This window comes from Mixophyes fleayi, chromosome 1 (genome assembly GCF_038048845.1).
Source record: "Mixophyes fleayi isolate aMixFle1 chromosome 1, aMixFle1.hap1, whole genome shotgun sequence".
NCBI lineage: Eukaryota > Metazoa > Chordata > Amphibia > Anura > Limnodynastidae > Mixophyes > Mixophyes fleayi.
The window spans coordinates 352,217,135-352,231,182 of NC_134402.1; the positions used below are offsets into that span (position 1 = coordinate 352,217,135).

General features: G+C 38.4%; 1 protein-coding gene across 2 annotated transcripts in view; it reads right to left on the reverse strand.

Annotated features, from left to right (window-relative positions):
• The window catches only part of LOC142094562 (transmembrane protein 132B-like), a 472,770-nt gene that overhangs the window by 264,629 nt on the left and 194,093 nt on the right, over positions 1-14,048 (reverse strand). For both annotated transcript variants that reach the window (XM_075176849.1, XM_075176839.1), the window contains one exon: positions 5,716-5,862. In XM_075176849.1, coding sequence (XP_075032950.1) covers positions 5,716-5,862 — 147 coding nt within the window. The remainder of the gene's footprint in view (positions 1-5,715; positions 5,863-14,048) is intronic.

A 14,048-nucleotide genomic window follows, 5' to 3' on the forward strand; every position in this document is an offset into this window, starting at 1 on the left:
TGCCTTCCTACCGCCACGTTAACACAAAAAATACTAAAATGAGGAGTGGGTGGGTGGGATCTCGTGCTGCAAAGTGAGGCAGAGCAGGAAGTACAGCCTGCTATATTCAATTAAGGTCCCTCCCACTGGAGCAACCATTGGTCGGTCCCCACCCCATGTTAACCCCTTAATGGTAAGTGTTAAGCTTACTACAAACCCTGTCGCCCTTTAAGTGCGTTCATCCTAAAAGCCTCACTTGTCAATTTGCATGGAATTTATAGTCTATGAAGAGAACTGTGACAACTGTTAATTCTGTAGTACGGTGTGATTGGGGTATGACTGGGAACACTTAAGACCAAGCTCCTCCAGCGAAACATGCAAAATTTCTTGTCCACATACAGAATCAGGTGAATCTTTCTCAGAAAAGTTTGGAAAAATTTTGCTTATCTCTATTATACAGACAGTAATGTATGTTTTGTAATCTTTGCATCTGTTTTACCATGTTATCATCTGTTAATAGTTATAGTATTATTATTTTCTATTTAATTTCTTGAGGATTGCATTTAAACTTACTGTAAAACTGATTGTTGACTTGGAGGTGTCACTAATTGTTGAAAAAAAGCTGAAAATTCCCTATAAATGAACAAGCTTGTGCTGACAAAACTTCTCACAAGGATTTTAAAACAGAGGTTTCTTTGTAAAATATTATACAAGCAAAACATTTTTGCAAAGAACAAATATATATTGATTGCCAGCACTACAGGTACATTGTAATATTATTTTAAAATCTAGATAAACTGGCTAGCTTTTCTGTAACAAAAACTTGCAACATATCTGCGTTCTGACTGCAAGCTCTTCAGACCCACTGTTGCGTTCATACATCTCAACCTGGCAGCGACAGGTAGGTCTAGCCAAAATATTCCTGTGTTGTATGGACTTTCCTAAATATGTGTTGGATTTGATCACCATCACTGATGCCACATTCCACAGATCTGGCATTTCGGCACTTGGGCCAATGGCTCTATCCTACACAGGCCTATTAGTATGCAGATGCCCACATACAAGGACATTTTTACATGATTATATGATTATATTTCAGTTGGTCTCATTTTGGGGTATTCCAAACATTCTGGAGAAGGGAGACACACATAGCAATAAAGAGATGGTATAGATGCCAGTATTGTTGTATGGGTGGCCAGCTTAACATGGATGTTGTTTGTTAAAGAACATTTTTCCACTGAATAAAGTAAAAATGTATTAAAATTATTTGAAATACAAAAGATTCAAGCTACATTAAATAACATATTGCGAAGGAGCTTGTTTAATCTGCAAATACAGAAAAAAATGGCAATCCCTAATATTGGCTATTATCAATCGAATAAGCAATTATTTTACAAAGACATATTTAACTGTATGGCACACTTAATGAGTTTGAGGTACAAAAGACAAGCTTTAAACTGAGCATGGCTAACTGGAGCATCACATGTGATTTAGCACAGCATACAGACCTTTCTCTGTTTATTATTATTATATAATGGATATTAAGTCATATTGTGCTGGGTAGATTTATACATTTCACAAGTGTGAATTAGACTTGAAATTCCCAGGGCAGAAGGAAATCAAGCGGAACGCAGACTGAAACAGAAAAAAAAAATGTTTTTCTGGCAGGAATAGTAATTTCAGTGGTGATGGTGAGGTTAACCATTACTGAAGTATATCTGAGTACTTCTATGATTTCAAAGCAATAGCTTAATGGCATATAAGTGTGTTATATAATGGTTAACATCTTAATTCTATTGTACAGCAGCTGAGAACTGAGACTTTGCTTTTAAAGTAAGGATTTCATAATATATCCAGATTCAGTCACAGGCCCCAAATCCATGCCTAGATAATCAATATCCCAAGAGGGGAGATAGCTACAGCCAAGAGAGCAGTATGATGGCCTGGGCACAGTGATCAAGCTTTAATTTAAATGTTATTAATGTCCTCTGAATAAAGGTCAGCAAGAGGGAAAGAGAGAGATGCTGCTACTTAACCATATCTTCCAACAGTTCCAATTTTTGGGGAGCAGTTCCAATTTTTTCGAGTTTAATAGAGCTGTAGGGGTTATGGCCTCATGGGGTATGACGTGTGGCTTGGACAATTTTGTGCTGGTTTTCCAATTAGGGATGTTGATAGGTAGGATTGACTAAGGATTAACTCTATAGTTGAACTATACTTGTTTATTTTATTTTTTATATGTATTTGTTATACTACTCATTTCAGCTTTTCTAGGTGATGTCATTCTGAGTATCTGGATTAGGCATCCAATAGGAGGGGTTAGGAAATGACTAATAGAGCTGTAACAGGGCAAAGAAATGGGGCCACATTTATGGGATTAAAGCAATTTAAAAGAGGTCAGGAAAAGCTAGGGACAGTATGCTGTGGTTCTGAAAATGTACTGTTGGATTTCAAAATTGCTGCTAAGGATTTTTATGCTATTGGGAAACTTTCAATAACACTATTTCCTTTCATCACATCATAATTTTCCATCTATTTCTGCCTTGTTTCTATTCAATTACTACTGTTTTACTGATTTAAACTTTCATCCTGTATTTTCCTGTAATTCTCTTTTAGCTTGTTTATTTTACAATTTTCCTTTCCTTTAATGTCCTTTTTTTCTTTCTGTTCATTTGTAGTAAATTTCTTTGTTGTGCTTCCTATTTTTCTTTTTACAATTAAATATGCCTGTTATTGCAGGGACTAATTTATTGCCAAACATCACCCTTCCTCTACTTTCCATACTTACACACCCCAATGAACCACCACAGGACTGTTAATTTATGGAGGAAAACCAGTGTGCTCCAGGGCATCAAGCTCAGGAACTGGTCAATATGAATACGAATGATGATATATATATATATATATATATATATAAAAAATCAAGTACATCAGAACATCACCAATACTAAGTAATAATGGCTTCATGTCCACAACATACAGCCATGTGGACAGTAAATGGGTGCATACCTTTTATATGTGGTTGTTATTTGCAGCTCTGTGTAGAAAGCCTTATAGCCTTATGCCCTCAAACACAAGTAAGCAGCATATCCTCATAAACACCACAGTGGCATGCCTACAATCATTATCCTTGTTTATAAGGTGCAACATTTGTAGCGCCATACAATCAGCAAAATATAAACAAAACAATATAGAGATAAGTAAGGAGCAAGATAAGCACTAGAATCAGTAAAGTTCAATACAATACCCAACCCTATGCTAAATATAATGTTGCCAAACTTACTTAACACTGTAAATGCCCAGTGTACTTTTATGCCTACCACAGTCACATGTCCATTAACCCCAGAACTCTGCTCAGCATAATATACATATACTCACCATAGTCCCAAGACCACCATATGCCCAGCACAACACTCCAATGCCATCATAAAAGCACTATCACCATATCACCACCTCCTTTTGTCCTCAAGTGTGGTTAGTAGTGGTTAGTTTTACTCAGCATTAGCCTAAATGACAACGCCCTGCTAGTGTGCATAGCTAACAGTGACATACCTCCCAACTGATTAAATTTAGGCAGGACATTCCTAATTTGAGGGCTCTGTCCTGCGATCCCGATCACAGCTTTGTCACACAAGTGGAAAAGTTGTGAGGTATTGTTCACAGTTGCTCTGCATGGCATAGCAGCAGTGAACGACTGTTATGTTCCCGTCGTGAATAGCCACGCCCCCAAAAACTACAAATACATTCCTCAGTGTTATGTTGTATAACTTTACACAACTAGGGATCTATGATACCTTATGCTGCACCCGGGCTTATATGCTAACATTGCATTTATTTGCATATTAGCAAAAAACAAATCACCATACAATTAGCTTTCATCTGTCTAGTCGATGTTAGACAATGGAAGCAAGTGTCTGATTGGTTCTTGTGTTCCAGGGCAGATTTTATACATCAATGCAATGTTAGTAAATGAGAACTAATGTGCTATACTCTATTCCTTGTAGACTATTAGAATGGTCACGGACAGAGAAGGGGTTTATGATAGCACAGAAAATAAAAAGGTACTGCAAGAAGGTTAAATGTGGACTTGGTATTTTACATAGCATGAATAAATTATATGCATCTACAGCTATGTCATTTATAGTGATATGCTTTAAAGTGCAAGCAAAACCACTAGTTGACACTAATATTTAGCAACAGCTGTTTCTTACTGAACTGAATAAGATAAATAAAATTACTGCATACTTGCCTACCTTCCCGGAATTTCCTGGGAGGCTCACGAATTTTGGGGTGGACTCCCGGAAGAAAAGGCATTACTCCTCCACGCCCCCTAATACTCCTGTCACATGACCTCCCCTCCCGGTTCTCCCATTTCTAAAGTTGGCAAGTATGAATTATTGGAGGGTTTATACGTTACTAAGTATGTGATCAACCCTCTCTTTCCCACCTCTGCAGCAAGTTGCAATGTTAGAAGGGAGATAAATTGGCAGACAGTAAATGAGAGCTTGGCACACAGCTCATAAATCCCCTGTATACACTGGTTGATTCATAGAGAGGGGCAGGACCAGTGATGTTACAGCAAATCAAATGAATCATTATCAGATTTTTCAACAATAAAGTTTATAGTACAAAAACAGGTATTTTCTGATGTATTAGTTATACAATGTAGAGTAGTATAGGCAGAGGGATACAATACTATTTTACTGACTGTCACAAGAATTCACCGTTAGATTGTTGTAATGATTGGTTAGTAAAATAAGGTCTTTCAACAACATATATGCACAATCTAGTAGAATTTTATTTAGATACAAATAACATGGATATAAAATGCATATATAAAAAAGTCCAAAGATGCATCATTTCGCTTGCACAAATTATTACTTTAAAAAAAATGCTGGACAGAGTTGTCCCCTCCACAGCGCCGGTGCTAGGGTCCTTGGCGCCCTAGGCACAGTGTGAAAATCGCCGCCCCCCCCTCCTTTCAAAATCGCCGCCTCCCCCTTTAAAAATCGCCGCTGCGCTTCCCTCCCCCCTCAGCTCCCCTCCCCTCCCCACGTCTTTCTTTAACTTACCTGCATGAAGCTGCTCCTCTCTGCTCTGTCTTCTCCCCTCCACTCACAGACACTGTCAGGCCGTGATGATGACATCATCACGGCCTGTCACTGTCAGTGAGCGGAGGGGAGAAGACAGAGCAGAGAGGAGCAGCTTCATGCAGGTAAGATTCATAGCCCCTTCCCTCCTCTCCTCCCCGTGGATTTCCGTTTTTTTTTTAATTTCGAGGCGCCCTGCAGAGCCCGGCGCCCTAGGCAATTGCCTAACCTTGCCTAATGGGAGCGCCGGGCCTGCCCCTCCATTACCTGAAGCAAAGAGCCAGTTTCATTCATAGGTTCTATGGAATTATACTGTAGAGTTATGGACAACATGTAAGTCCAGATCTTGGCTTCGGGTAACAAGCAGGTGAATGTTTTTTATTAAAAGGGGTTGTCCAAGATGTATTTTTCTGGGAATTAAAGTGCTATATTTTACATTTTTAGTACACAAAATAAGAATTCTTGCAGTAGAAAAGGTTATTGTAAAGCTAAGAAGGCTTCTTGCTACACATCGCTCACTTGCATCAAAGTAATTGAGCAGTGTTCCTCTAACTAATCAAGAAGTTTTCATGATCTGAAAATTAAATGAGTAACAGATAGCCCCATGTAAGAATGATTAGGTAATGAGTTAGGTATAATAACTTACCTGCCCTGGACAAACAAGCTTTGGTGTACACAGTCGAGAGTGACAGTTGTGTGTTTTTCTCCACTCTCCATCAGTCTTTGAACCTTCCACTTTTCAGAGTCATTCACTCTCACAGCAATCACTTTGGCGCCAAGAGCAGCTTTGACCCTTAAGAAGAGAGAATATAGGTAAAAAGGATGTAGCAGTGCAACTCTAATGACAGCTAGCAATGCATCAAGGACCTAACAATGCACGAAGACCTCAGCAGTATGACACCTTCTCTAGATCATTGTTAATGACCGATTCAAAACTCAAGATGTGCTTAGTAGCCATGCAAAATTATTTTGCTGATTATTGGAAATAACAGACATATATAGATGTCTGTATTTTTATGTAGAGCAGAAATGAATAACGTAGAACACAGAGACTGCAGCAGTTTTAAGGATAAAATCCCATTTACTTAGGCAACAAACAATAAGTTCCTTGGGGCAGCACCGTGGCTAAGTGGTTAGCACTTCATCCTCACAGCACTGGGGTCATGAGTTCAATTCCCAACCATGGCCTTATATGTGTGGAGTTTGTATGTTCTAACTGTGTTTGCGTGGGTTTCTTCCAGGTGCTCCGGTTTCCTCCCACACTCCAAAAACATACTGGTAGGTTAATTGGCTGCTATCAAAAATTGACCCTAGTCTATCTCTCTCTCTGTTGTCGGTGTGTGTGTATGTTAGGGAATTTAGACTGTAAACTCCAATGGGGCAGGAATTGATGTGAATGAGTTCTCTGTACAGCACTGCGGAATCAGTGGCTCTATATAAATAAATGATGATGATAAGGATGTACTAGTTGTCCTTTTCTTGAGCTGTGTGTGTTATTTCAGCAATCACTTGTAACTATCTTTGCTCTAAGTTGTTCATTTAAATATAAGCTGACCAGGATGAATGAGAAGACAGTTACAATTGTGTTTTTATAATCACGTGTGATATTCCTCTGAATTGAAGGGTTGTATGGATAAACAGGGCTTAGTATAAAATGTACCATATGCTGCACAATTGGTTGTATGTTGTTCAAGTTAGATATTATTTTTCATGTGCCGGTTAGAAGGAGTATGGTCACAGATATCTTATGAGCCCTGTATCTACAGACGTTTCAACCAATGAATTGAAGCCCTTATAGCAGTGATGGCTAACCTGTGACACTCCAGGAGTTGTGAAACTACAATCCCCAGCATGCTTTGCCAGTAGATAACTAGCTGATAGCAGGCAGAGCATGCTGGGACTTGTAGTTTCACAACACCTGGAGTGTCACAGGTTAGCCATCACTGCCTTATAGGTTAGAACACATGTGAACATATTGCAATATTGTGATTATAGTTCTGTGGCCAGACATTATTTACAAGAACACAATCCCACTTCGCAGTTTCCAGAGCATTTTTTAACTTTTGCCCTATTGGATAGTTTGGTTAGAAAAACCCCCAAAGAATATAGAAACAAATCTTAGCATGGTGATTGTGGGCATAGACATGAAAATATCCCGTATTTAGCCTTATAGGTTTGTGCAAAGCCAAATACGCTTAGTTCTAGAAGATATCTTTATAGTGACACCAAAACATTATACACTTGCCCACACAATGGTTTCATTTATTAAAACAAGTAAATGGATTTCATTGAAAGCATAAGTAAGAATCATATTTTATTATTCACAAAACATATATCATTCCACATAGTGTACTTAGAGCAATACAGAATAAAAAGTAAGTACATTATTTTATATTCAAGCATAGTACTAAACAATAATAATAGTCATTTTACTTTAAATGCACAAATGGTAGTGATTTGTTTCCAACTATAAAAATTTGCCAGCAAAACTTTACTATTAAGTAAATGGAAAATGTTTTCTTGCAAATGTGTTTTTGAAAAGTAATATTACAAAGATACAGTCGCATCATATTTTATTAGTGCAAAAAATGTTTCTATATCATTTGAAATGAATAGTTATGCATTTGCCCTATTCTCTATTGGTTGTTTCAGTTTAAATGGTGGCAGGGTGAACAGATAAAAAGAAATAGGGTGATGGGGAGCAGAGAAAGGAGGTTACTAAATCGATGCAACACATTTAGGGTAGTCAGTTCAGCAGTAGTACACATATCTGTTTCCATTAATAACATATCGACCCACATATTGTACAGTTGTTGCATTGAAATAAGCTGTGATGTTGAGAGGGGTGGGGGTGGGAAAGAGATAAAAAGGGAGATGTTGGGGTCCCAGAACAATAAAACAGGAGTCAAACTGAACTAGCCGGAGGCCATACAGTCCAAGCAGCCCATGTGCTGGGAAATCTATTTGGTCTACAATGACAAATGCTTGTGATGTGCCCCATTTGGTAAACTTGCCGGAAGGCTAGAGGAGAGATTTGCATTTTTCCAGTGGGTAACAATTTGGCATTTGGTTGTAATTAGATTGCACTGTATTCATTTTTGAGATGTGTTTGGGAATTCCTAAGATGGAATGAGGTAGTAGATAAAAGAGCAGCAAAATCTGGCAAGTACACCCTAGAGATGTTTTCAATCAAGAGGCTTTGTCTTTGCAAAGTGGGTCTATTTTGTAGTGGCTCCATTAAATGGGGGACAGAATGTTCACCAGGTCGCAAGATCTTCTGCATAGATTGTGTTTGGAAAAAAATGAAGGTAATCTGGATGGGACAAGTTATCCAATATAGAACATTACAAGAGTATTTTCTTTGATTCAGATGCAAAAGGAACTTTTTGCAATGTTAGTTCTGTTTGCTGACCACTTTTTTCTCTCCTACACGGAATCTTGTGTGGGCATTAGGGACATTATTGTAAGATAACAGGAAGCAATATATGGTTGAGATTGACCCATTGGAAGAAGATATGCTTGACATGGTAATTCTTAGGGGATGGAATGTGTTGGAGTATTAAACAATTGTAAACACAGAAAGAAGTGAGCACTGGGACAAGAGAAACAGGATTGTACTACTGTGAATAATGGGAAGAAGTGTAAAGGGGACTATACCACAAAGGCATTTTACAAAATGTCTGGTCCCATAGTGGGGTCATTAGTCATAGAAACAGCTGCCACACTCCCATACACAGAGAAAATGTAGGAGTTGCACTGTGAAAAAGTGTAACTGTCACCTCCATATCCACCCTCCTCCTCCTTATTATCACCTCTTTCAGGGCACCCCTTATTCCAGTTCTGACCACAGCTATCAGGCAGTGCATTTCATTTCAAGGTTAATTTAACAGCATAGAGAAAATGAATCTACATAATAACCATTTTTTATTTGTAAACCTCCAGATATAAAATAGCCCAGTTGTTTCCAGAGCTGTCCTTAACTGTGAAAAATACCAAAAGCATATTTAGAATCAGTGAAAATGTTCAATGACTTACTTTTCATAACTACACAAGTGCATGTCAGAGCCTATTTAGACTACTATGGTTTAAGAAAGTAAGATTTTATTTTCTACTTAAGAAAGTTGTGAACAAGGACTTTGGTGAATCTTTCATTTTTATTGTTATAGTATTAATAATAAGTTTATTTAAAAGTTGTGTGCCTTTTTTAGAAATCTCTTTTGGTATAATTGGCAGGGATTTTAATGTTCCTCATCCATTACACTGCGACCAGTAGGTTCGCAAAGTTACCAGTATAGAAGCCCCAATTTTGTAATTACCCTGGCCCACAGAGCTCAAAGAGGCTGGGAAAAGTTCTAGTGCTTCTCAGCACCGGGCTGGCAGCCTAGGGAAGGGGGCACTTTCTTTTATGCGCTACTCCCCTTAGAGGCACCAGCTTTAGGCTGTTTTTCACTATGGCTGGAACATCTAGTTTAAACCAGCTCTGGCTTTCTAGCAATGGGGCTAGTTGATGATTTAGAGAAGGAGGCCTGGGGGTAAATTTTTCAAGCTGCAGGTTTGAAAAAGTGGAGATGTTGCCTATAGCAACCAATCAGATCCTAGCTGTCATTTTGTAAACCCACAGCTTGATGAATTTACCCCCCTGATCTTCACCAGCAGTGAGCACTGACCTTGTGCAGAACTCAAGCTCCTTTGTGGAGAGGAAATGGACATGCATGAAAACGTATTCCTAGTTGTATTTGTGCTGCAGAGCTACCAATTTGCACTGATTAAATAATCTCCAGTGAATCAGATTGGTGCAAATATTGGGCAATTCTGGTTCCTAAAATGTAGGGGTTCAGAAAGAGTTCAGAGTTCCAGCTGGGGTTTAGGTACTTTATATAGAAGGAATGCCAATTGTGTTTTTTCACTTTCTTCAGTATTTACACTATGTTTATACAATAGGCTGAATAACATAATTAGATTGGGTAGTGGTTGATATACTCTGTGGGTCGTTAGAATGATCATATTAATCAGCCTGGCTGGCAAGTCATTATTAACTGGTGAGGATTATTTTTTGGCTCAATAAATATTCCATTACTGTCACTCTTTGGTCTCAACTTATTATTAATATTATTTGCCTTTATTTATTTATATAGCACCGCCATATTTAATGTGCTTTGAAAAAATAAAGTAATAAAATAAGACTGGGTATTAACACACAGACAAAGGGGTAAGAGGGTCCTGCTCATAAGTTTACAATTTCTATGAAAATAGGAGCTGGATAAATAAAGTGCCACAAATTGCATGTCGGTCCAGTCAGTTTGCCAAGTGCGTAATGGGGCTATATGATCCAGTCAGAAGGTTGTTTGAGTGCAAAAAAAGTTTTGCTTGACATATGTAGACAGGTGGTAATGAGGTAGAATAGCCTAGGTAAGCAGTAGAATAAAGTATTTGAATGGAAAATTAGTTTAGCTGCTGCATTCAAAATATATTGTAGAGGTGAAAGTTCGGTTAGAGGAAGACCAATTGGGTGAGGGGAACAAAGGACAGTTCAGAGTCAAGGATTACACCTAAGCCACAATCTTGAGGAGTAAGGTTTGTTGTCAACAGAAATAGAGATGTCAGGTAAATAACTTGTGTTGAATGGTGGAAAGATTATTAGCTTGTTTTTTGAAAAATTGAGATTGAGATGGAGAGAAGATGTCCAATATAAAATGGTAGATGTTTAGTTATGCACACTAAAATGGCTGGTGAATAGGCCAGGGAGGATAGATACATTTCATGTCATCAACATATAGGTGACACTGAAACCGAAAGGAGCTTGTTAGTTTTCCAAGATAAGTAGAATAGACAGAGAAGAATCTAGAAGTCCTGTGGTACCTCAACTGATAGAGGAAGCAGATATGAGATCTAGAGAAATGAACATAGGAGGAATGGTTGGATATGAAGCGTTAGTATGAGAAATGAGTTGTCAACAGTGTCGAATGCAGCAGATAGATCAAGGGGAAACAAAAGTGAGTAGTGGCCTTTTGATTTAGCAGTGATCAAACCCTGACCACCTTAGTCAGTGCAGTCTCTGTGTATTGTTGAGATCAAAAGCTTGAGTGAAGATGGTCCAATAAATTGTGTCAGGAAAAAAAACATGTGAAAGTGGAAAGTGTAGGCAAGCCTTTCAAGAAGCTTGGAGGGACATGGGACTTGATAGATGGGATGGCAAGCTTAGATAATTTGGGTCTGAATTAGAGGAAACTTGGTTGAGTTTAAGTGGAATTATAGGTTGAAGTTTTGGAGGAGTGATTGAAGGTGACAAGTGATGATCAGAGAAATGATAGTGGCCATTTTGAAAAGTAGTCCCCTTGGGAGAAGCTGAGAGAGGAAGTTTGAAAGAGTCATTTGAAAGCAGAAGGAGAATGTGAATAATCAATTGGAATGGTGAAATCACCCAAGATGATGGCGGGTATATCAGAGTATGATAACTGAGGGATTCAGGCAGTGAAATGTTTAAGAAATTGTTGAGGTGATCTACAGGTAAGGATGTATCACAGGAATATGCAGAGAGAAGGGGTTCAAAATCCATATTGTATGTACCTCAACAGATAGGAACTCTAATAAAGTGTTTTTATATATATTTAAAGGACCATTCAAAATAGTAATAATGGAGGTTTTGTAATAAATTGTAATGGCAAAGATTTTGGTAGCAAGCTGGGCACTAATTAGAGATGCAAAGCACAAGTGTTCCCTGGGTGTCTATGGAAATTAATTTGCATGAGTATCACGCCTCATTTAAAACTTGCCAGGGAGATAAATTAAGACCTAAATTATAGGTTTGGCTACTTTCTATATTATGTGAAACATACCAGTTTTTATTTATTTCCACAGTATAGGAAACACTGAGCTCCTAAGGGGCCCCTACATAATAGTACACATAGGATAGTATGACCTACATAATAGTACACATAGGATAGTATGATTTTGTAAATTATTGGCTGGCCATGATTGTCGTACTGTAAAATGATTTAGCTGGATGCAAAACCATACTTCATACAGTCAGTCCAATTACCCGAATTTCTTTAAGAAATTCATGATCAAGGTAAGAAACTTTCAATGAGGGTATTTTGCACTAGTTGTATAGCTATTAAATATTAATTCTGGAAACATTTTCGAGATTTTAAGCGGTTGTGAGAATATTTTCTCTTTTAGGATCGAATCCCAGTTTTGCAAACTGCTAATGTCAACATAGCTGCCTTAGGTCTGGAATGAGCATATATATCATATCACAATGCCAATATCTAATGCACTTCAAGTAGGTTCACCTACTGTAACGCACATTATATGCTGATACACAATGACATACACATTATGGAAATATTTGTTAACTTCTAAATTTTCAAGATTTTAAGATGTCAATCAAATGAGTTCTGATTGTTTGCTTTCTGTTTTCTTAGCATTTTTGTCTGTTTGCTGTTTTTTGTGTTACTGAAACACCGCCTATTACCGTGCGCACCCCACAGGAGCATATTCTATTAGGTTTGGTGATCGCGATTGCGAGTGGCTGCGTGTGTAAAGTGACAATACAGTACCGTAACATCGCAGATTTCCCTTTGCACCCCTATAGGGCATATTCAATTGGCTCCTGCAATTGCAATTATACGCGGCTGCGCAAGTCCCGTTACTGCAACACTGCTGATTTCTGTGCGTACCCTACAGAGTTGTGAAAGAAAATTTGCGATGCTGCAGTACCGTATTGTCACTTTACACACGCAGCCGCACCTAATCGCAATTACCTAACTTAACAGAATATGCTCCTATGGGGTGCGCATGGAAATCGGCGGTGTTTCAGTAAAAGGACTTGTGCAGTCATGCGTAATCGCAATCACCAAACCTAATTGAATATGCCCCTAAAGGGCATATGCAATTGTTTGAATTTCCCGCAGCGTTAAAAGTATTACTGTTATGACGGTAATACTAAGCCAGATTTCAGCTCGCAGCTCCCTGAGCCGCGAACTGAAATCCAGCGTGAAAGGTGCCGTAATAACGGTATTTACACGCACTATTACCGTAATGACGGTAATAGTGCGCAAGTCGCATTACTTTTGCCAGTAACGCTAACAATTGAATATGCCCCTAAGAATGAAGTGTCTACAATAAAAAATACAATCTTTGTTTTCAGACCAGAATAATATAATCAGATCACTGTGCCTAAAGTTCTATACGGTATGCATTGCATATTGTTAATATGGCTCAATACACAGCATTTCAAAATAATAGCAGCCCAATAAAGGGATAGGTGAATAAGCAGTATATCTGACTCCGATATAGGAATCACTGGCTCCTCAATTGTCTGCTCTTCCATACTGAGTAGTTTTGTACCTCTCCTCTCTCTCTGAATGTTTTCATGCGCCTCCACCTTTTCCCCTTTCTCGTCTCTTGCTTGCCACCCTCATGCCTTGGCAGGAGACCGCTGAGTCTATTTAGCATATTTATAGGCATGCTTGTGTTGACAGCTCACATTTCCATAATGCATTTAAATGAGAAGACTGTTTGGCTTTTCTTATCTTTCTCTAGTCACCCATGATCTATCTTAAAATAGCAGTGCCACTTGCTCACCAACTTAGTTAAGCTGCAAAGTTCAGGACAGTAAGCTTTACTAATAGTGCTGCCCTGGTCATAGTACATAAAATACATTTATCTGCAATTGCAGCACACCCAGCCCCAATAAAGACTTCTGAAGACTAGTAAGAACACCATTTAAAATAGCCTTTAGATGATTACTTGTTTCGATACTCCAGCTGTTTGACCCCAGCAGTGTTTTACTCCATGAAGTCCGCAGTGCTTTAGTAAAATGATATGTTTTTTTCTACAATTTGACACAGCTGGTTACTTCGCCACTCATGCGGTGATGTGCACTGGTTTGTGAGCAAGAAAACTCCTACAAAGGATGAATAAATGTTACCTCTGAATAGGTTGTTGATGCCTTTTGTTGAAAATATGTTTTTATGC